Source organism: Branchiostoma belcheri, unplaced genomic scaffold, assembly GCF_001625305.1.
Source record: "Branchiostoma belcheri isolate BF01 breed outbred unplaced genomic scaffold, Haploidv18h27 scaffold1, whole genome shotgun sequence".
NCBI lineage: Eukaryota > Metazoa > Chordata > Leptocardii > Amphioxiformes > Branchiostomatidae > Branchiostoma > Branchiostoma belcheri.
In genome coordinates, this window is record NW_017802379.1 from 1,077,754 (window position 1) to 1,101,393 (window position 23,640).

General features: G+C 39.1%; 4 protein-coding genes across 4 annotated transcripts in view; 2 read left to right on the forward strand and 2 right to left on the reverse strand.

Annotated features, from left to right (window-relative positions):
- The window catches only part of LOC109465215 (ATP-binding cassette sub-family B member 9-like), a 14,830-nt gene extending 11,110 nt beyond the window's left edge, over positions 1-3,720 (reverse strand). The window contains exon 1 of the mRNA XM_019762362.1: positions 3,611-3,720. The gene's annotated coding sequence lies outside the window, so the exon portion shown is untranslated. The remainder of the gene's footprint in view (positions 1-3,610) is intronic.
- A 33-nt stretch (positions 3,721-3,753) lies between these two features.
- On the forward strand, positions 3,754-8,454 carry LOC109465237 (transcription elongation factor B polypeptide 2-like). The gene is made up of 3 exons (XM_019762384.1): positions 3,754-3,844; positions 5,834-6,077; positions 6,500-8,454. The coding sequence occupies exons 1-3, from the start codon at positions 3,842-3,844 to the stop codon at positions 6,607-6,609; spliced, it is 357 nt and encodes a 118-aa protein (XP_019617943.1). The 5' UTR covers positions 3,754-3,841; the 3' UTR covers positions 6,610-8,454.
- LOC109465226 (glycolipid transfer protein-like) lies at positions 8,005-14,383 on the reverse strand. The gene is made up of 5 exons (XM_019762372.1): positions 14,160-14,383; positions 12,877-12,935; positions 12,341-12,468; positions 10,988-11,129; positions 8,005-10,631 (listed from the first exon to the last, which is right to left on the reverse strand). Exons 1-5 carry the CDS (start codon positions 14,266-14,268, stop codon positions 10,446-10,448), a joined length of 624 nt encoding a protein of 207 aa, XP_019617931.1. The 5' UTR covers positions 14,269-14,383; the 3' UTR covers positions 8,005-10,445.
- A 161-nt stretch (positions 14,384-14,544) lies between these two features.
- Positions 14,545-22,764, forward strand: LOC109467729 (histone-lysine N-methyltransferase EZH2-like). The gene is made up of 19 exons (XM_019765783.1): positions 14,545-14,737; positions 15,233-15,431; positions 15,883-16,011; positions 16,376-16,495; positions 16,923-17,043; positions 17,286-17,474; positions 17,687-17,783; positions 18,150-18,625; positions 18,981-19,129; positions 19,462-19,553; positions 19,712-19,752; positions 20,037-20,162; positions 20,503-20,616; positions 21,010-21,098; positions 21,233-21,328; positions 21,445-21,526; positions 21,695-21,775; positions 21,943-22,027; positions 22,314-22,764. Exons 2-19 carry the CDS (start codon positions 15,243-15,245, stop codon positions 22,372-22,374), a joined length of 2,337 nt encoding a protein of 778 aa, XP_019621342.1. The 5' UTR covers positions 14,545-14,737; positions 15,233-15,242; the 3' UTR covers positions 22,375-22,764.
- The last annotated feature ends 876 nt before the right edge of the window (positions 22,765-23,640 follow it).

The window sequence follows — 23,640 nt, forward strand, 5'->3', positions numbered from 1 at the left end:
AAATGAGCGTTACAAGTTTGAATTTTGTTTGCTTGTCGCTGAAAATAAGTTAACGTTTGGCATAGGATGACGGATGTAAATTTGGGGATGCCAATGAGCTACAAAAATTTGTCCCAGTGAAATAATTCCACTATTTGGATAATCTAAAGTATTTGCTTTCTACCAAAATCAGGATTGAAAATCTTATAACCCTACTTGCCAAAATTTATATATTTAGATGTAGAAAAACTAGTTCTTTAAACTTTGATTCCTTTCTTCGCTATATCAATTTCTTTCATAATGTAGAATATTCCATAGCCTTAATTTAAAGAAAGGTAAACTGGAGAAGCACTGCGATAAGTGGGGCTCTTTATGCAGCTAATGTTATGTTCACTTATGATACTTATTTGTCGTTTGAAATGAATAGATATTATTGTTATGGCTACAATAAAATGTTTCTATAAATACGTTAATATTTATTTGATCATTATTATTTCTATTTTGAATTGACTTTATATTATTATGGTTATAATCAAATGTTTCTACAGATACAGTAATAGTAATTTCATTATTATTTTTATGTTTGAAATGAGTTGATATCATTATTATTATAATCAAACAGACAGAAATAATTGATTATTATTATTTCTATGTTTCTGTATCATTTTCCGTTATTATTGTATTATTATCTGGATGGTTCAATCTCTGTATCTTTTAATGTGAAAGAAAAAAAAATGGAAAAAAGAATAAGAAAAAAATATTCACAATTACAACGCAAAAAAAAATATTTGGCTCCTTTTAGTCTGTTTTTTTAAAAAGTGGATCACATTTCACGTTCCATGTGTAGCTTTGGGTAATACTAGAATGATCTTCCACTCAGCCATTTGTCAGACGTTTGCGTATTAAGTAAGTGCTTCACACAGCTCTGAGCTTTTCTTTTCATACTGGATAGTTATCCCTGAAAGGTGGTAGTTAGAAAGGTGGTAATGTAAGATCAATGTTGTCGACAAAAGTGATACAAATGTCACAGTCTTCCTTTTCACAGAATGAATGTAACAATATGTAACCACACTATCACCTAAAGAAAAAGCATTTGAGACGGTTTCTACACACAATATTATTCATGACCAATGTCACTCTGAACTTTTACTCTGAACTTCCAAACATTCTACTAGCTTCTCTGTAGCCCTATTGGAGATCGCATGCGCATTTTGTAGCAAAATAATAAAGTCATGTTGGTATAATAACAAACAACATGTCTAATAAAAATTCATGTTGATATAATGATAAACAAAATGTTTTAATGTTAACAGTGTTTTTGTTTTTATTTGCTGCACATAAAATCGCATCAATGTTACATATTACATATTGGTAAATATAGGCACCACCACAAAATGTACCAACCAACTTGAAACAAGCTGTTCTTATGCCATACACAAGGTAATAGCTACTCACAAAACAGTTAGATGTTTCGTGATGAAGCAACGTACTGTTAGGTGGATACATTTTCATCCAAAATATAATTCTTGATATTTATCCTTGACTAAGTACTTAAAGACACATCAACATGACCATATGGAAGAACGGTAAGTAAACGTATGTTACAGAGTTTGGTGACAGAAATAAATAGCGGACGTGAATAATGACACGTGCCATCTGACGTCTAATTCAAGACTAGGGCGAGGTGAACAGGACTAGGTGGTTTTAATAAACTACCAATCACCCTTAGAACTACATGGTTTCTACTTTGACAGGTCATGATATCTTATATGCTTATCTATGCCATCATAATGCTTCTATCAAACCGTAAAAATTGGCGACAGCATATTTTATATTTCACTGCAATGAGCCATATATCGTTTAACATCGCACGTTTACTTTAATTATATAAATTGTAACAATATCAGAAATATGCACACGCCTCTTTATTAGTAATATGCATGGAAAGTACAATTTGAAGAAGTTACTCATCTGACTAACGTACTTTTTAATCATTTAGGTAATCAGGATGTACCGCACTATGACCTCTCTGACCCTCGCGTTGACCCAAATACAATACACGACTGTTAAACGACCGCGGCAGTATTTAGGTAAAAAAAACACTTTCACATATTTCAAATACATGAAACCCCTCTATATTAATCACAAGCATACAACCCTGAAAGCGATACAAATATGCTACGTGTACTAGTCGTTTGTCAGTCATCCATAACTTCAATAATAGGTAAAAAGACGCCGCTGTCATCGTTACCGACTTAGCTCAGTTGGTAACCGCGCTGCACTGCGAACCATTGCTAGCGAGCTGGGCGCGAGTTCGATCCTTGCTCGGATCATGTTATGATATGTTATGTATTGTGTTATTGTGTTATGCATGTGTTGATGTTACTAACACTGTTCTTGTTTGTTGTATTGCGTCTGTCATGATGTTTATATGTTACTAACTTTATATGTTTCTTGTATTATGTCTGTCATGTTTATATGTATTTCGTCTTCATGTATTATGTATGTCATGATGTTTAAGTGAATAACTCCGTCATCTGTATCGTTCTGTTATGTATGTTAATTGTATGTTACGTTTTGCGCTATGTTTTGTCATATCTGTTATTAAGTTGTATGCGGTTTGTTGAAAACTAAAGGTAGTAGTCATTGTTGGAAAATGTCAACGTTACTCTCTTTATTTTAGATGTTAAAATTTAACGAAGTCTGAAGGAGAATGTGTTTACTTGACATTTTTCTTAAAGTCTGTTTCTTTTAGCAGTATCATATAAAAGGATTTGTGGATACCTACTGTACTAACGCAGTCCTGGGTTTTAACTTTTGTTTATGAGTTGTGTCCGGCCCGACTATTTCTGACATTCCCCAAAAAAGCACAATGAAGTGGGGTTTCATGACAAAGAAAATATTACACCTATAGCTGTAAACATAGTTGAAACAGGAACAAACGCGAACGCATTATTTGGTCCGATGTAGGTCCTCACCACGACAAAAACCGCAGCCTCCGAGCCGCCAATCACGTGACGCCCTGACATGTCAATCATTCCGGTAGATACGTAAGCCGTTACCACGGTGACATGCGTCACTCCCCGGAGTTGATACGAAGCCTGATGCACGTGGTGCGCTTAGCTGTCAATCATTTTCGCAGCCAAGGAAACCGTCACCACGGTGACATGCGTCCCAATCCCAGTACTCACCGCGGTAAAGATGGCGGCCGAGTGTTATTGTTGTTGCTGTAGTCCTGGCAACGTTACTTGTTGTCACGACAACTATAGTCGTTTTTGAGTGGTGGAAATGAAACGACCGTATTCAGACTTTTTAGTCGTTACTCAGTCGTGAATTAGTCGACGCGATGGATATGGTCGTGAACTGGTCTGGAATGTCCCAATATTCGACCAATCCCAGCCCAGATTACGACCATCAGAAATCAATGGGCAAAATGTACGACCAAAACACTACCGATTTCAGCCTATCCATTCAACACGACCAACGACCCATTTCACCCCCAAGTCAGACCGATCAACGACCTGCCCGTGCACTGTGATTGCACACAGAACCGGCGTTTACGTTTCCGGCATTTTTACTTGAATACTGCGTCCCCTTTCCTTCTTCTTTTTAGCCTAGCCTCCTTGCTTACCTTTTGCTTGTAGATCCACTTGATCGCGATAAAGGAGAGTCGGAACTCCAGGGGTTATCAAACATAAACACCTGTGTGGGCACACACGCGTAGTGACCACTTCGATGACGCAACGACGGGTCAAAGTTGAAAAATCCCACCTGTCTCGCCAAAGCTCGGTAAAACCTCGCGAGATCTCGTCTTCGGCAGCGAGAGTTCGGCATTCGGTGTCCATTTCCCTCGGCTGTAGGCATGGTGAGTGAATGAGTCCTCTTCATCTTCGTATTTTCTTGTTATTCTGAGGCATGTTTGGTTATTTGACGACGAAAGTTCGTTGGGGAGGCTTTAAGGATGTTGGGGCGTAAGTTTGTTTCGAACTGCAGAATTAGAAACTGTGGAAAAGCTCCCTAGTTACAGGGTTGTCGGCTGCCGTTTTTGGGAAGTTTGATGTGGTAAGTCGACGCCTGATATATAAAACGGTCAGCGGCAGCGCTGGTCTCGGTGTAACAATCGTCTCCAAAACGCCCGTGTTGGCGTTTTTACATTCATTTTGTTTCCTGTGGTGTATAAAGTTTTGAAAACGTGAAGTTTTGTTGAAAATTAGACGTTAAGCCGGCTTGTGTACCCGCATGATGAAGCCGCGCAGACGGGAAGGGGGAGGGGGGCGAGTGAACATGTTTAGAAAATTCCATCCATTCTTGAACATGGTCCCTATGTGGCACATGGGTGGATATAACTGTCACGCTGTCCGTCTGCTACATCAATAGCCCCTGCTGTAAAAATTCATTCAGTCTGCTTCTATATTTAGATCCCTATAGAAGGATCTGTGCCTTAAGAAGGTGGCATAAACATCTTGAAAACACATTATGTTGTACAATGGAGGCCACTTGAATGTGATTCTTTCAGTTTCATATCCAGGCTTACTCTGATAGGGTATGACAGAGAATGTAGGCAGGGCATGTCATCACCCGGCATTTGATTGATTTTGCAGATCCCACGTGGTGGGCAGTGCCGTAGTACTGTCGCCAACGACATGATAGAAAATTATATCGGTGTCATGATTTCTCTGACATAAATATTTGCGAAAAGACTTTGCTGTTTGAGGTTGAGTTGTATCAGTGCCTAGCAATGTAATGTGGCTTCAAACTGTAGTTAGAATTTTTGTTTCTTCCTCGTTAGGTTTTACGGAATAATTAGATTTTATGGAGAAGGTTTTGTCACATTCATTTTGTGAAGTGCATCGGCACACCGGTTTTCATTTCAGTCAGCTGGAAGATTTTTCATTGCACTATTTATTGTTGCAAGAAATCCCATGCATGCAAATTTACGCTAAAAATTATAGGAAAAAAAATGTGAAATTCAATGCTGATGAAAGGTTGACAGTCATTTTTCCAGTTACCATATTTGTAACATGACTGGAAGAAAATACAGATTCATTCAAATTCCCCGTTTTGTCAGCTGTTAGTCATAGACTTATAAATATTGGACAGTTGTGGGGCAGTAACAGCTGCATATATAGCACTGCATGTAGTCCTAAATTTTGTCACTTGGAGTCCTGACAAGTGTCTTCATTTTGTAAAGAAAATCAAGTTTGTGCCAATATACCAAAGGGCATTGTATTCTAAGTATACTTCTTTATAATTGGTATTGAGTAGCAGTATGTGAGGGTATGATGAAGTATAATAGTTTTGTTCAAAATGATGGTAGTCTAAAAATTCCATGGACTCATCTCATTATGCAGGAGAAAAGGGTGTGAACAGGAGGGTGTGTCTTTCCATTTTTGGCATGAAATAGTTTTATATAGATGCTGGCAAAATACAGGATGTTAGAAGAGCTCTCAGATCTGATGGTAGACAGAGAAATGCTTCTCATTTGTTGATAAGTAACTTATTAATAATCTTTCCAATTTATAGTATATACAGATAACAGAATCATGTTGAGAAAAATAAATCATTCAGATATCAATTGTATTTATTGATGAAAAACATTGTAAATGCTAGAAAAATGTGGGCAAATGAGTACAAGTGAAGCCATACTTTTAAAAGCTGATTCTCACAACTGGAATGTCTGTCATGATGTATTGTTCCCAATAGTCGACATACATGCAATCAATGTCAATGATTTAATGGCTGATCTTAGCTATTGCTGTCTTGTGGGTTGTACCTTTGGTGATTGACCTGTGATGTTGTGCGTCCTTATTAAAATGAAAAAGCTAATGTCCTTTACAACTGTTTCCAATTTTAGGATGTGTTTCTGTGGATCCGGCGTCACAAGTCATCCATATTCACGGATGCCAAGGAGTCCACCACAGTGTTAGAACTTAAGAAGATAATCGAGGGCATCATGAAGAAGGCCCCGGAGGACCAGCGACTGTACAAGGACGACGTAATCCTGGAGGACAACAAGACGTTGGGAGACTGCGGCTTCACCAGTCAGTCAGCAAAGGCCCAGTCACCGGCCACAGTGGGACTGGCTTTCCGGCAAGATGGTACTTGACATCTAGTTCAAATCTTGATACAGTATGATCCGATTTATACTAGCTACAAAGTTAAAAAGGACCTACCTCGCTGATAAATATTTTATTATGAAAACTATATGATGTAGAGATGGGAATTACTTAGGAAGGAGCACGAAGGAAAGCACTGGACAGAAGACAGTGGAAAGCTGTGGAGTCCCGCATAGTCGACAGAGGAGAGTGGCGAAGATGATGATAATGATATCCACAGTAATTCCATGACTAGTTATATTATAACCATCTGTCAATGTAATGAAGTAGACTCACAGCTTATACCCCGGTATTCATGCCATAGTATTTATTACCGGGTACCTATTTGGATAAGGACAGTACATAAGTCAAAGTAGACTTGTATGGTATTTTGACCATATGTTCATCTGCTCTTTTTCCTCCAGATGGCGAGTTTGAGAATTTGTTTGTAGCACCCCTGTCAACTCCTCCAGAGCTGCCCGACGTCATGAAGCCTCAAGAGCAACCAGGCACACAAGACCAGAACGTGCAGTGACTGTAGTAACTCCCGTAGAGAGGCGCTCCGCTCCTGTGGTGCCGCCAAAAAAATCTGGGCTGGCTGAATGGATGGATGGGCTTTGCCACAAGCATAGATTATCAGTTTGTCATATCCAAAAGTTTAAGTATCATAGAAGCCCTCTGTAAGGTATTAGCTTCCTACTGGGCCCTTTAACCAAACATGTATCCCTCCTTTGAGGTGGGAAGATGCCCTTCTGTTTCCATGTTAAGTTAGAGAGTTTGTTTTAAGATGTTTAGTGGTAACATTCTTTATTAAGCCCAGACTTGTTCCAAACTATAAAGTTTAACATTAGTAGCCGAAGCTATGCTACTTAAGTCCTATCTATGTAATGTTTTGGCGACCCTAAACATTTACCGGTAAGAAAATTCAACGGACAATACTATGTAGCTCAAAACAAGCTACCCACATCTTGTGCCTATTACCACTAAAACAGGACGCAATGTTATCCACAATGCACTCTTTGCCATCAACAAGCTCTAGTCATGGTAACAAAATATGCTACAGGTTTAGTTGACCAAAGAGAGTACATGTGCTGATTTTAAAATACCTGATAAATATAATTTTGTTTTCTGTATAAGAAGTAATGTCAGAGTTGGGGGTAGTAGTAGTCTTAACCATTCTACAGCTTGCCTTTATTTGTTGAAATGTGTTGGTACTGTACATAGTCATGCCCATGCTAGGATGCAAACTCATTTTGTGCTTCAAGCATGTAGGGGTCTCCCCTTCGTGAATTTAGCACATATTTTGAGATTTAGGCTTTAATCCATTTTTCACATTGGAAGACAATTGGAATATTTAGCAGGTACCTGAAAGTAAACAGTCTGGTAGTTTGTGCCCTTACCTCATGCAGTAAATAAAATACCAAGTAAACAATGGATTGTAGAAGTGAGCTACCACAAACTGGCTGCAGAATGATTGGTTGTTCCAGCATAGACAATGGAGAAAGTGCAACATGGCTTAACACTTATGGCAAGCCTCCTGTTTTGGAACATGGCAGTTTTGCAATTCGAGACTATTTTGTAGAAGCTGGCAGTGTCATCAGCGGTTCTGGTGGTACTGTGTAACCGACCAGTAGAAGTCAACTTAAAAGGAATGTAATACTAATAGACAATTCTGCTGCAAAACTGTCACTACCATTTATTGGTCAATGCCCAAGTGTACAGACCAGCTGATGTTGTGTAGCAATTCTCAGTTACTGTTCTATGTAGGAAATACAAATGTACTCTGACATATGCTGAGGATATTGGGTTTGATGTAATGCGGGTTAGGGGAAACGGTTGTTTTTTTTAATCCAAGTAGGTTCTTGTACGAGGGACTATTTCCCATGAATTCAATGGATATTATTAATAGGTAGTGGTGATACAAAATATCTTTTTTTTCATTTGTGCTGGAGTAGTGTATGTTATTTGATGTGGCTGTGGTATGAGGTAACTACATTTAGTCAGCTGAAGATTTCATGGAGCAGAATACGGTAGAAGCAGCCATCTTGTTTTATTGTCATCACAATAACTATCAGGTAGCTTTCTATGTTTTTCTTTCACCCTGTCTGTACTAAATTCAGGCACTCAAAACTGTAGATCCACAATGTAAAAAATACATCATTTCCTCACGGTAGACGTTTTTGAGATGACTATATTCAATTTGATGGATGTCTGTTATTTGGTGATTTGTTTTACTGTAAAAGCATGTTGTGCATGAAAATTTATCGAAGATTCCACTGGAGGTTTCCATGTCAGGTCCTCTTATTCATTCACTCTATGGCTAATAATATCTTCTTGTAACTGTGTAGCACAATAAATTTTGCCTTCCTGTGGAAAGAAACATGTCGAGTCTGTCATTTCAGCTGTAGCCTGGATGCCAGACTGTTTTCTGGGTCAGTACACAGGCCACCCCTTCAGTTAGACCTAGAGAGACAGTCTGGCCAGATGACAATAGAAGAGTCTGTCAACTACCATCAGCTGTCATATTCAGCAATATCTAAAACTTACATTTCTACTAACACTCTGCTCTACTGTACTGTACAATTGCACACCTCAAAAACGAGCAAGAAAAAAAGTACAATCTGGAGTGCAAGTTCCTAAATACATGGAGATGTTCACATTTATGTCATGTACAAATTGTCATGTACATCGATGAGAATATCCTACAATACTGAGTAAACTATAGACTATATTCACAAACTTTGCAAAAATAGAATCACTACTCCTAGTGTGATAGACCTGTCATATGTAAAATACAGACAAAACACTTCTAAGTCATATCTGTTACAGTGCATGATAGTACTGATACACCAGTTTTTACAGATCATACTGGATTATCATCCCAAGAATTTCAAACTATTACACAAATTCTTTAGTGGGCTGGGAGAGTAGTAGTTGAAAACTGCCCTAAAAGGTAGAATGATTGCCTGGAAGTTTAAGCTGCCTAGGCATTTTGGAGAATGGCTACCAGAACTATTAAGAACTGTGCAGCAGTATTTTGACCCATTCTCAGAGTGGATTATGGGTAGCTGGGCATTGTGTTTTATATATATAAATTACCTAGACTTCCCAATAGATGTTATTGTTTCAAGTTGGACAACATTGGATGCCATTGCACTGTAATAAGGCAGTAATTGGTAACTCTGAGTCAGTGACACTTAAAATCCTAACAAAATCAATGGATTGAAACACTTACATGTATGTTTTGCTACTTGTAAAGTATACAAATATAAAGAGACACACAATGCTATAGTAGAAAATAAAATTCAAAACACACAGAGCTACCATACTGCAAAAATACAATAGACAATCTAACTAAGTGCTTTAAAATACCACACTGTGAAACAACCTTAGCTTGCACTCTGTATCTAACTTTATAAGTCTACCAAAGGCACACCTGTATAGAATTGTTTTTTCTATCATATTGGCCTATGTGTAATATATAGTTTTGTACTGCAAAATACTTAGTTTTAGAGATTGTTTGGTGCAATTTTGATTCATCAACCTATCAGGAGTATATGTAATTATAATGACTGTCTCCTTACAGGTAACGTTATTTTCTTCTTACAGGTAAGGCAGTTGTGACAACAGCTTGGCAATCACAATAAGATAAAATCTAACTAAAGATATTGTGAGTTCATTTACGTCTGCAGTACCTAAATTTTGCAATGTAAAAATTATACACTGGTGGTATCTTTGAATTTGCAGTTCAAATCTGAACACGTGAAATACGAGGCCTAAGCGACATGAAAAACTGTGAATTTAAAAATACCACATCTATTTTAAGATTTACAGTACACATGTATAAGACAACCGTGCATTTACCTACTTTTATATTGCATCCAATACAGTGAAAGTCACACATTAGCTTAAACTACAAGAATAGAATTTTCAAGACATCCTTTTTCTAACTGCTGGTTATCAAAATCCACATACATAGCGAAGTTGTGAACATTGGTCACTGCATGGAGGTAAAAAAAAATCACATTTTTTACCTCCATGGTCGCTGTAAATGTGAAAAAAACAACAACACTGGTCCTTGAAAGCTGCCATCATCACAAAGGTTTTTGACAGAAATAAAGACACCATACTAATACAATGTATTCTAAGTTACAAGTTTACCATACTGTCTACATTAGTATTCTAAAAACAGCAAAACTGCCTTCTAGTGTGATACACCAGCTTCATGGGTGCACCATTTTGCTTGAGAAGTGAAAATATAGCACATTACTAGACTTCTCAGTGTTTTTCCAACAACAAGTGACTACTATCAGCAGTTTTAAGGCCAATATTACTGCACAAAGTACAAGTTTTTATGAAAAAACGATCCAATTATGTCTTTTTATCTGGATCTTGGCCTGTCCTCTGTAGTAGATTGTTGATGGCCACCACATTTTCTCCCATTTTGCCCGCAAACACCTTCAGGTCCTCCATAATCTGCTCCTCAGACTGGCCAGGCTTGTTCCCTCCTACTGCCAGCAGGAAGTCTGACCGGTAAGGCACGGCTTTGATAGCAAGCTGGAGGGAGAAATAGTCAAGAATCAGAATCTGAATCAACAACAAATTACATGTGCAATTACATGTAGTGGTAGACTGATGGCAACAGAGGTAGTGGTAGACTGATGAAATCTTGGGTGGAGTGTGTCAAGAAAAACATGAAAGTGCCTCACCAGTAAGTGAACCCACTGGACTGTAGACCCCCTGGAAACATGGTGTGAAGACTACTAGTATATATAAAGCCAACCCCTGTGTCAAGAACCCCGGAACAGTATAATCAAATACATTGTACTGGATACTACTACAGTACATTTACACTTTTTTTCCAGGTATAGGAAAATTGCATTGTATGGTTTTACTGGTACATTTGTACTTACATTGATGACTTTCTGCAGCATCCATGGGTGGAACTTCTTGAGGGTGGACTGGTAGGCCTTCTGGATACTGGGGCTCAGGTTGTTTCCTTCTCTTTCTGACACGATGACGTTCTTCACCATTTCAAGTACATATTCTAAACCCCTGGAGAACATAATGTATAATTTATTGGTATTTATTGGTTTATTTGTTTGCATCAACATATCAACAACATATCTCGCAGCCATGACATACAGGGCTGAATTCTGATCAAGTTGTTTACAATATAAATTATTAATAGTAGGGAAATACAAATTACAATAGATATATAGATATATATCACTTTGGTTCGAAAATTAGGTACTTACAATCTTACAATCGTACAAACTATGACAATCTTACGTCTTACAAACCTTATATCACTTAAGTTTTAACATATATGTAGAATATTAGTCATAACATATTATATAAATCTGACATTTCCATTGTGGGACAGAAGAGAGGGATAAATTGTATTACTATAAGTGGTTATTAAGGTATCTTGTAGTGTGCATGCACATGGTCTGAAGAAGATTCTAGGATCCTAGAAACCTTTAGCCTATTTTATTTCTAAGTTAGGCCACACCAATTTAATTTCTTGGTTAACGGATTCGCCGCTTCATTTTTTTCTGATTTGCAAATAAAAATAAAAATTCAGAATCAACTGCAAAATGCTCATATTTTGCCCTGAACAGTTGAAAACAGTCCTTTACATCCTAGTTGTTACAGTTATTCCATCTTTTAATGCAGTGGTATCATTAAAAGTTCAAAATTCATTGCTTAAATTTTGAACCAGCCTGGTATGTTGACTTCGTGGCTCCTAACGTACCATTTTGGGCCATAATAGGATGCCTAGGCCTGTTTTTATTTTTATTATTTTTTCGCCCGCCCGCTCCATTATTTTTCTTGAAAAATCCGTTAACCAAGAAATTAAATTGGTGTGGCCTTATCCATTTGGCACTAACTTTGTATTGCCTGAGCTATGGTATACAAAGGAACTGGAATCTACAAAATGTATTTCATGTCACCAGTTTTTAATTGCATTGACAAGTACAATGTACAAAAGAGACAATTCGATATACATGTAACTGACCGAGAGCCTCAAAGATGATTTGCACATGAATGCATGCATGTTGGTCACACCCACTCAAATGCCACAAAGATTAAATCATGGAAACAATGCCAGGGAAAGATAAAATACACTCTGCATTGTTAGCTCAACAAAGTAACTTATATTTCTAAGGACATAATCCTACAAACTACATGTAACTGACATCCAATGAATAGATAAAAACAAGTAACCTCAAGCTCAGGTTGCCATCGTGGTTCTTTCGTACCTTTTCAGCCACAGCAAGGCGTCAATTGCATAATCAGGTTTGCCTCCATTCTCTTCCAGCTCCTTTTCCACTATGTCTGTCAGCGTCTTGTATTTCTCCTTGTCAGTCTCATACTTCTTCTTAACTTTCTAAAGAAGACAAGAAAGAAATTGATTGAGGAAGTGGATTGCAGAATGCTATCCACAGATACTAGTAGGCCAGCCAACCAATTATCTGCAATTTAATAAGTAAAACCCAAATTCAGGAAGAAAGAAAGGACCCAGGCTCTCCAGTTCCTCTAGTTCCTTAAATCTAAATGCATGATTGACCCTGCCCTAGAAATCATTGAACCTAGATCAAACAAACTAAATAATCAGGTCCCAATCTAACAATGGGATAAATGTTAGATATAGATAACAGATAAGCCTGTCACCACGGAAACAGAGCTAAGCCCTGTTCAGTAAATATGGGTTATCAGATCTAGCCAGCATATAGATGTGGATCTACATAGATTAAAGGTTCAACTGCAGAGGAGCATAATTGTGGGAGTTGACTACCTCTATATTGCCACTGACGTCAGCCTTAGCAAATGAAAATGTTGTCGGTCCCAAGATATCTGAAATGACATGGAAAAATGAGCATGAGTACATAGACAGAAATACATGATGTGCTCGATCAGTAGCCGGGCCCCTACCAAGCTCCAGAGGTGGCTGGAACGAGTACAGAAACTGGCCAAATAGACGGGGGAGTATGTCTGCTTATGGAATACAGTGGTTTGCAGTAATATGTAACGTTATGTACTTGTTACTTTAGCGGACCAACTTCCCTGGCATGTTATCTGTCTATTTGGCCAATGTCCACTCTTTCCATCTGCTTCCGAAGCCTGGTAGAGGCTAGATGGGCTGTAGTCTTGACCTTATGACTGGCGTTACAGGAGCTTTGTTGTTGTAGTGACATGCATGCATGGAATGACTACTTTATGTAATCTAACTGGTGCATAACATGTACGTGGGAGTTGGTGAAGATGTTGTTTTTTTAGTTCCTTTACAGGTAAACAGTCAATGTAAGTTGTTTTCTTCTGTTGTCTTGCCCCTTTCTCAGTTTTTAAGAGTATTTCCAGACAGACCTTCAATTCATGGGAGATTTAACTTCTAAGATTGGTGATGTAATCTATTTTTATAACCCACTCTACTGGACCACCATACTAGACTTGAGTTAGACTCAGATTTGCATAAAGGCCTAGGCCTTATAGTTATACCGTAGCTCAGCAAAGTAAATCAGTATGTAAGCTTGCTGTTGTCTAGATTATGTACCATATAGTTACATTAGGGTGAATAATTTGCTACTGAGTAGTATATAAGCCAAATAAAATACATTGAATATAGGTCCAAGCTTTTCCCATCTGACAATTAATTCATCTAACCTTTTTTTTTCTTACATCCACCTTTAATTGGCCAATTTCTACAATTTTGCAATCGAAGCAGTTTATGTGACACATTATTTGAAAATGACCTATCGGACGTGAGTTGTCAGCTGCCATGGTAAAATAAACCCACAAACGACGACCGTACGAACAAACAAGACAACCGGCATCTTTTGAATATGTACACCGCATTCCACGGAAAAAAATTAGGTCATGGCATTCGTCTGACGAAGTTAATCACTACTCAACTGAACACTGGTCAAACGGTTCCCCTTTTCTTTATATATACTAGAGCAAGTGTGGACAACCATTTATATGTATAGCGCTGAGTCACAGTCATACAACAAATGGTTAACGTTATGCTGTAACTGATCTATCCCCGTATCCGTACGTAGCGTTACACGTACACGTACTTACCGAAGAAAGGTAACAGTCTCAAGCTAGCCAAAAGAAACGGCCCAGTCTCCACTTTCCCGTCTTCAGGTACTGGCTGGAACTGATGTTCATAATCTGTAAAGAATGCCATTATTATGTCTTTAAAAAGGGCAAAGAAGGAGGAATTCAGCTACTACTATCTTGTCAAGCCAAGGCATCCACGTCGTCGTAACCTTTGACCTGTACACAAAGATTCACACCGCTGCAACATGCAGCATTTTATTCGAATTCTCTGAATCATACTCGAACAAAATACTTATCTTACAGAACAAAATGCATAAGTGAATGATTATTTATCTAAAAACATGTAATAACTTTATCATGCAGTTCTTTACAAGTAAGCAGTGGTTTTATGTGTAATTGTGTCTTAGAGTTTTGATGCGGTGAAAATCCGCGGGAAGTTCGGGGTCAGCACAGGTCAAGTTTCCCCAGGCCATCGTTTTCCTGAACTGAGAAGAAGTCTTTGTCTAAAAACGTACGATTTAGGCCCAAAAAAGCACCGTTCCCAGCCACGAAGCACTTAAACCACTTATAAACCGGACAGAGAATAGTAAGATCAGGTGAGTTTTGAATGAAGTCGTGCTTTGTTCCGGTAGCGTCGCGTTTGTGCTCCTGTGTTTGTGCATGCTGTACAAAAATCACATGGTGCTCGTAGTCTGTTGTCTTTTACATAAGTATGCCCAAGGCGTTCTGCTGGTGAGTTTGAGGCATCAAGGTGCAACATTTTGTTTGTACTTTGCGTGATTCTGTAACAGTCCTGTACATGATAACATATAATTGTACACAACAACGTAATTAAATTCATAATTAAATTTAAAAGACAAATTATCTAAATCACGTACTGTTATGGTTTTAAGAGGTTTAAACCTCCTTGGTTTATCCATGAAATGTAAGGGACCAAATGTTACATCCCATGGCGATTTTCTTTGACATTGAACCATGGAGGTTCTATTCAACCTCCACAGATAAAGTCCTCCATCGACATACTGGAAAGTCGTAAAACATTAAATCCGGGCATGTACAATCTTACTTATGACACTCCTTATTATTTACAGTACCCTGACCATGAGTGGGCCAGGAGACCAGCCCCCCTCCCCCGTGCCCGGCCCCAGTAGTGACAGCGCCGCCCCCAGCAGCAGTGTGAGCGTGGAGCCGTCCCCGCTGGCCGTGTTCCTGGAGTGGAAGAAACGCGTCAAGTCGGAGTACATGAGGCTCCGGCAGCTCAAGAGGTTCCGCAGGGCAGACGAGGTCAAGGTCAGTGTCAATCCCTAAATCTAAGGTCATGTTGCTGGTAGAAACAAGGAGGTTATGGTAGAAATGAGTAAAACTTCTTCTTCTAGCTTCTTCAAAGAGCATATACCTGTACAGTCAAACATGTACAGGTGGTAACCATCTCTACATAAGGAATGCCTGGCCAATACGAGCACATCTATTAGGTATTTTGGTCCCAAAGGTATCTGTATTCTTTCCCATTGACACAAACGTTAAGAATTTTTTCTATGGTGTCCCCTGTCCATATAGACTAGTCAGACTTTGTCGGTTCCCTGATGAGGACACAAAACTAGATTAGATTCAAAGTTAAGAGGCATACTAACTTCAATTAAACATTTACTCAAAATCTAAGCTTTCATGAGTTACTCTAGAAACTCCATGTTTGTAAATTGCACTAGGTATAATATCTCTGACTTGTTTTCCCGTCTGACAGATGGTGTGGGGAGCCAACCGAGGGAACGTGGACATGATCCTGCGTCGTCAGGCAGACATGTTGGAGGAGAAGCCCCTTCAGCAGCTCAGCAGTCCGGCTATGTTTGACCACAGCCCCATCACTCGACAGGTCACACACCATGCAGTTTTACGTCTCTTAAAAGCATGTAATAATGTTTGTGTGATATGATGTAACCTGTCACCACTGTGTCTCTGTGGTACCATGCATACATGGAGATACATGTATATTGTAAGATATTGGTGTACAAGTATTGTAATGAACCACTCTTAGTTTGATTGATGAAATGAAATACAGGTAGTACTTATCTAGTCTTTTTTTCCCTCCAATGATGATGATGATCATGATGATGATGATGATGATACAGGTACTTTCTCTCTCTCTCTAGCTCTTTCACCAGGTTGCATAAGTAGTCCTCTGCATGCTTATGTAGGTTTCATGAAATGATTTTGAATGTTTTTTTTAACCCTGACAGGTCGTGGTTGAGTTTGGCCATGGTGATGAGCCCAAACAGACGACAGTACTGAAGGTGATGAACTCTGTCCCCTCCATCCCTGTCATGTACACATGGGTGCCACTACAGCAGAACTACATGGTACGTCCATGTTCTCCCTATCTATTATAGCATGCGACTTGTTACTATCAAAATATGCCTGCACAGTTTGTATGCTATGCTAAAAGGTTGCTATACAAGTTCATTAAAAATCTACTTTAGTTGTTATATGAGACTATGATGCTATTTTGTTCAGGAAGCATATGTACATGTATTAAAGAATCTGTCAAATCAGCAAAATTGTAGGGTGATGGCCTCTTACACTAAAGTTTTTTAGAGTAATACTTGTTGTCAACAAGCATGGAAAGAAATAAACCAAACCAAACCAAACCAAACCAAAAAAATCTACATTTTTTTTTGTGAGATGCAGAAAGTACAAACATTTCATGATTTCAATCCCTAGCCTGAATACAGTGAAATGTAGGCTCAAGCAAAGTCAAAGCTATTTGTTGGTTTATCTTTTTTTAAGGTTGAGGATGAAACTGTGCTACACAACATTCCATACATGGGAGATGAAGTTCTGGACCAAGACGGGTCCTTCATCGAGGAACTAATTAAGAACTATGATGGCAAGGTACATGGGGAGAGAGGTAAGTCATCATTTGTAATCCATCAATGTTCCTTGTTCATTTGTGAAGTATGATATGCATAGAAATGTTTGTTTGTGTGCATTGAGATCTAGTATGAATAAAGAAGTCATGAATGGATTTTGATGCCATGTACATGCCATGTACTATGTTGATGGAGAAAACATTTTGGTCCAATATTGAACAGCAACTATTTGTTATTGTAGGGTTAAGCTCATTAATTGCAAACTTCATTGTTACTACAGAGGGTGGTTTCATCAATGACGAGATCTTTGTGGAGCTTGTGAGAAACCTGTCTGAGTTAGAAGCACCAAAGTCTTCCTCCAGCTCAGAAGCAGAGAAGGCAGACAGCCAGAGTACTCGAGACAACGAGGATGCTTCAGAAGACACACCTGATGATACAGCTGACTCTCTAAAGGATGTATCTGGCACAGGTGAGGGGGGGGGGAGTTAACCAGACTCCTTGATAATATATTCTACCATGCATATATCTAGTCCTTGTTAACAAAGCACTTACCTATAGTAGCTAGGTGAAAGAAGATGAATCAAACTATGCCTGGTTTTGTATCTCCAACTCCTCAACTTTTCAAGAGGAGAATCCTGGAAAAGAAATTTGACTGACCAGATTGTCCCCCCATGTGTTCAGACCCAGGTTCTCGGAAGCGGTTCCCCTGTGATCAGATCTTCGAGGCCATCTCCTCCATGTTTCCTGACAAGGGCTCAGCAGAGGAGCTTAGGGAAAAGTAAGTAGCTGGATAGAAATACAAGAAATAATGCTGAGTACAGTCAAACATGTACCAGTGACCACCTGGTCATTGTGGTTTCTATGTTGGTCCCTTTAATCTTAATCTCCAAGCAGATCCTATGGTGGCAATACAGTATTCATTGGCCAGAGTTGCTGCATTGACCAGTAGCCACCTTGTAACCATTAGCCATGGTGGCTAATGGTCATGGCTTTGGAAATGGATACTGCCTTGTCAGTAGGATCTGCTTAAAAATTAGGTGTGTCTTTGGTTTGACCAGCTTCCCATTTATAGTGACCACTTTTACATTCATTCCACTATAGTCTAAAGGCTTCACTCTAATTTGTGTTTTTTTCCGTTCTGAAGATACAAGGAGCTGATAGAGCAGCAGGATCCAACTATCCTGCCACCAGAGTGCACGCCAAACGTGGACGGACCGAATGCTCAGTCTGTCTCCCGTGAACAGAGCCTGCACTCCTTCCACACGCTGTTCTGTCGGCGCTGCTACAAGTACGACTGCTTCCTGCACCCCTACCACCCCACCCCCAGCCAGATCAAGCGCAAGAACGCCGACGCTAACAAAGAAGTGACAGAACCATGTGGCTCCGAGTGTTTCGTGCACCTAATAGAGAAGGATGGCAAGCCAGACCCTGTACCCAGCCCATCCAGGAGTAAGAAGAAGGGGAGATTTGGAGGAGTAGGAGGGAAGGTGAAGTCTTCAGAGTCTGAGAGCAGCAGTAAGAAGGAGGGAGAGGGGGATGAGGGAAGTATGGAGGATGACTGCAGCTCCATGAGCCAGCCAGAGTCTACCTCAGCACAGGACGTGGCTTCACCAACTCAAGGTACACAACAAGTGCTCACTGTGGGGTCCTTAAGTGAATAAGATGCTTGGGAAGGTTTAATATGTACAATGTACTAGAAAAAAAAAGTAGAATATTTACTTGTGCTAGTTGTCAATTTTAAATATTTCATGTATACATGTATACTAGCCTTCTTTGTCAATTTTGTGAAAACAGTATGCAAGAACACACTGAGTGTAAATACAATGTACCAAGTCAATGTAGACTTTCTAATCTCAAGTTTATACCATTGATAAAGATTTTAAGGGTTTGATGATAACAGGATCTCCGGTTCCAGGTACAGCAGCTACATGTACATGTACATTTCCCTTTGTCTCAGCTGATGACAGTTCTGCAGACGCTGCCACCCCCACACCCCCGCAGCCGGTGCCTCTCCCGGACGGCTGGAACGGTGCAGATGCCTCCCTGTTCCGTGTGCTGAGGGCTGTCTACTTCAACAACTACTGCAGCATCGCACAGCTCATAGGGACCAAGACATGCAGACAGGTATACGTATGCGCCAGGATAATGGCAATGTCCAGGCAATCACTGTCAGTCAGAGATAGTGGACCTTTGCCGGTCCCACAGGCAGAATGCCAGCACTGAGTGTGTATGGCAATGCTGCATTGCGTGAAAGGCATTGGAAAATGCAGAAACACAAACACATGTATGGACAGACTCATGCAGGCACAAACTCATGCACACTCACAGACAGACAGACAGACACACACACACACATTGCTGACATTCAGAAAGTCTCTCAAACAGCCAAAGAAGATATTTACTCACATTAAGGTCTTCTCAAGAAATGATATCTTGAGACTTTTGCCTCACTACAGGTATATGAGTTTGCACAGTGGGAAGGATCCACTGATGACCTCTTAGCAGAAAAGAACACAACGCCCCCTAGGAAGAAGAAAAGGAAACACAGGTTAGTTATGTGACATGTTAATTCATGTTGGAATACTATTGAAATTTGTTGTATCCTAGTCCATGACTATATCTATCTTGATATCAAAACTTTGAACATGATTTGATTGTGTGAAAATGGTTTTGAAGTCACTAACTGTCAACATGTATTTGCTTCAGGTTGTGGGCAGCACACTGTCGTAAGATACAGCTAAAGAAAGGTAAGCACCTTCTCTAGCCATTATGACAAATATTTTGTACATATAGTAAATATTGCACTTGTTTCAAGAGATTACAGCATTACTTACTGTCATTTAGAAATATTTAAAAGAGTGTTCACATATATGTACTTTCATGATTTCATTGGGTTGGCAAGAAACTGTATATTCACTCAGTCACCGAAACATTGGATGTGTAAACCCCCGGAACCTTCTCTTACAGAGTTAGTATGCTGTGTTAAATAAAGGAACAAATTAAACAAACCCTGCTGTTGTTGTTTCCACAGACAGCTCATCCAGCCATGTGTATAACTACCAGCCGTGTGACCACCCCGGCCAGCCCTGCGACTCCTCCTGTCCCTGTATCATGTGTCAGAACTTCTGTGAAAAGTTCTGCCAGTGCAGTCTGGACTGTAAGTGGCTTTGACATACTGACCTCAAGAAAATGACCATTCAAGAACCTTTGTGTCTTAACTTTTTTTATATGCATCCTAGAGTAGGGAACGTTCCCAAACAATCTTCATAACCCCCACTTCTGCTATTGGGTCAGTAACTATTAGTCCTCACTCTCAGTGAGTTGAGCTTGACTTGCAATTGATCATTGTAGTTTATGAGCTCTGCTTTATTGTATTTTCTTTAACTCTTCTTATTGACATCTAAAAAAAATGGAAAAAAATGGCATTGTATACAAAATAAGTCACGCACTTGTTGAACCACTACATGTACTAATGAGTCCTAATGTTTGTGTTGCAGGCCAGAACCGGTTCCCCGGCTGCCGGTGTAAGGCCCAGTGTAACACTAAGCAGTGCCCCTGTTACCTGGCTGTGAGGGAGTGTGACCCGGACCTCTGTCTCACATGTGGGGCTTGTAAGTTGGGCTTCACTGTAACTGCAGTTTCTTTTGCTTCTGGTACCAGTAGTGAAATATTTTTTCAGTTGTCAGGCAGCCATACAGTTAGATGTAAGGAAGAGTTTATAAAAATATGACATGACAAGAAAAATTACTGACAATTTATAATACTATGTAACCTTAATATGTAAGGTTTTGTTAGTGCTTGTAATGTGATTATCATAAGGAAAATAGGGCTAATATGGAGCATGTATTCTTTGAGAGATGGCTGTGCAAAGTGATTGAAAACATGTTACTAACAATACATGTATTGGAAAGGCTACACCATGCTACTGCATGTAAATTTTAACAAACCTGCCTGACACCCCCTCCTGCATGTTGACGTGCCAGTAACAGCCACTTTCTTGATAGCCTCTGAGCTATTCCCTGTTACAGCTGACTTCAGCAGTAATGACAAAATCTCCTGCAAGAACGTCAGCATCCAGAGGGGACTGAGGAAGGTGAGCATTCGGCACATCATAAGTTTATGACATTATGAAGTTTATAACATTATGAAAACTTTGTGATATTATAAAAAGTTTTGGACATTGCGAAAAAGTTTCTGATGTCATGATATGAACTCTTTTTGTTGCAGCACCTCCTCCTGGCTCCCTCTGACGTTGCAGGCTGGGGGATTTTCCTCAAGACATCAGCTCAGAAGAATGAGTTCATATCAGAGTACTGTGGGGAGGTGTGTTTTACAGTTTAAAAATCATAATCCTGTCCTGAGTAGACTGACGTATTTTGCATGTTTTTGAACTTTGTGGGTTTGAAATATTTCATTTTGTGTTTATTCTTATTTTTCAGATCATCTCACAAGATGAGGCTGACAGACGTGGGAAGGTTTACGACAAGTACATGTGCAGTTTTCTCTTTAACTTAAACAATGGTGAGCCAAAAGACATTTTTCTGGCAATTTTAAAGTGACAGCTTTTGTTACACATGAACACCTCCCTGTTAATACTTTACATACAGTGGAAAACAACTAGATTTGTGATTAAAAAATAAATCTATAAGCCATTGTCAGCATGTGACATGTATATTGTATGTGTTACAGATTTTGTGGTGGATGCAACAAGAAAGGGTAACAAGATACGGTTTGCCAACCACTCTGTCAACCCAAACTGTTACGCTAAAGGTCAGTATTCTTTCTCCTTTTGCCTTCCTGAAAGCACAGTAAGCTTGGGGAAAGGCTTAAATAATTGTCATCTGAATGTCACAAAATTATACAACAGTCCACATACACTTTTAGTTCAGTTTTCAGTCAAAACTGGTGAAATCTTCTGTCTTTTGCACATCCAACAGTTATGATGGTGAACGGTGACCACCGCATTGGGATCTTTGCCAAACGACCCATCCAGCCTGGGGAGGAACTGTTCTTCGACTACAGGTCAGCAATCGTTACTTCTTATGGCATAGAAGTTACCAATCCCCAACAAGATTGATCTTAACTATAGGGTCATATGTCTGAATCCTGTCTGAGTGGTTGGTGCTCTAAACACACAATATACATTTCTCAATTTTCAGGACCACAAATATGTCGAAACTACTATTTTGAACATATAGTTTTCATATCTATATTCATTTTACCTATTTATCGAGGTGACACAAACACTTGAAGCTACACATACTTCTTTCTGTCTTTAAGATGACACAGGTTACTTTTTTTTACACAGGTACAGCCAGAATGATGCCATGAAGTATGTGGGCATAGAGAGGGAACTGGAAGTGGCATGAGGAGTTATTCAACATCACAATAAAACATCCTGCTTTGTAGATGTTGTGAAACTTGAGCAGCTCCAAAGTAAAGTAAAGTGGCCTAAGGCTTTCTTTTTAGATAGAATATTATCAAAGCATTCCAAAAAGATGATCTTGTTGTTCTTGCAGTATTGTAATAATATGATTATGCGCTGAAATTATGACAAAAAAGATGACAACATTGGATTGGATCAAGTCATATTGTCATTATCAGAATTTTGTAGCATCCATAACCTTATACTGATAGTGCCATCTCTAGATGTAAAGATTAATTGTACTGGTACATTTAGTGTGCAATGTGTATGCTTGTTTATAATTATCAACCAGCTATTCATTTCAAAGGGAAGGAATAAAGAATCAACTAGCAAACTAAAATTGTTTGGTTGCTTGATTATTGTAAGCACAATACATGTATGTTCCACTGCCAGTAGAAGTCAACCCTAGTAAGTAAACATACAATACTACACACGATGGTCAGATTTGGGCCCAAAAGTCCCACTCCGCTACTATGGAGATCGAATCCCCCGAACCCGCAAATCTTGTTCGATATGACGTCATTCGAATAGAGCGGGCGTTCGATCCGGGGTTACCCGCGGTCATTTACAGTAAAGCCGCTACAACCGGCTACTTCAAGCCCTTTTTTACTTGGGAACCACGGAACAGGAAAAATCCACCTTTCCACAAATATACATTTCTCAATTTTCAGGACCACAAATATGTCGAAACTACTATTTTGAACATATAGTTTTCATATCTATATTCATTTTACCTATTTATCGAGGTGACACAAACACTTGAAGCTACACATACTTCTTTCTGTCTTTAAGATGACACAGGTTACTTTTTTTTACACAGGTACAGCCAGAACCATATAGTGTTAATTCAATCATTTATGTACATTTACATTTACGTTTCACTTAACTGTAAATATGGCATCTAATATGGTTGCACACATACAATGTATCAGTAGACTCTACCTAAATATAGCTATTATTTTTATACATTACAGTGAACACTTTCACGACAACTTCTAGCAGAACATGCCCCAGCAAAACGAAAATTCACTGAGTGCTTTCACTGTTTTTCTCCAATTATTGGAGATATTTTTTATCCAAAGGTGCCACTAGAGTAGGATTTGTTCAATTTTACCCACTTCATCCATGTTGGTAGAGTACATTATAGCATCAGTCACTGTGCAATGCCAATTTTACCTTAAACCTCAGGTCCCTCTGTGCCTAAATGTAG

What these genes read in the sequence shown, in the direction of transcription:
- LOC109465237 (XM_019762384.1), top strand. An exon ending in ACTGGCTTTCCGGCAAGATG is followed by an intron (nt 6,078 to 6,499) that starts GTACTTGACATC and finishes TTTTTCCTCCAG; the next exon opens with ATGGCGAGTTTGAGAATTTG.
- LOC109465226 (XM_019762372.1), bottom strand. Translation starts at nt 14,268, where the DNA reads ATGGCATTCTTTACAGATTATGAACATCAGTTCCAGCCAGTACCTGAA. An exon ending in ACGTCAGTGGCAATATAGAG is followed by an intron (nt 12,469 to 12,876) that starts GTAGTCAACTCC and finishes TGTCTTCTTTAG; the next exon opens with AAAGTTAAGAAGAAGTATGA. An exon ending in TGCTGCAGAAAGTCATCAAT is followed by an intron (nt 10,632 to 10,987) that starts GTAAGTACAAAT and finishes TTCTCCCTCCAG; the next exon opens with CTTGCTATCAAAGCCGTGCC.
- LOC109467729 (XM_019765783.1), top strand. Translation starts at nt 15,243, where the DNA reads ATGAGTGGGCCAGGAGACCAGCCCCCCTCCCCCGTGCCCGGCCCCAGT. An exon ending in GCAGGGCAGACGAGGTCAAG is followed by an intron (nt 15,432 to 15,882) that starts GTCAGTGTCAAT and finishes CCCGTCTGACAG; the next exon opens with ATGGTGTGGGGAGCCAACCG. An exon ending in CTGTCTCACATGTGGGGCTT is followed by an intron (nt 20,617 to 21,009) that starts GTAAGTTGGGCT and finishes CTTTCTTGATAG; the next exon opens with CCTCTGAGCTATTCCCTGTT.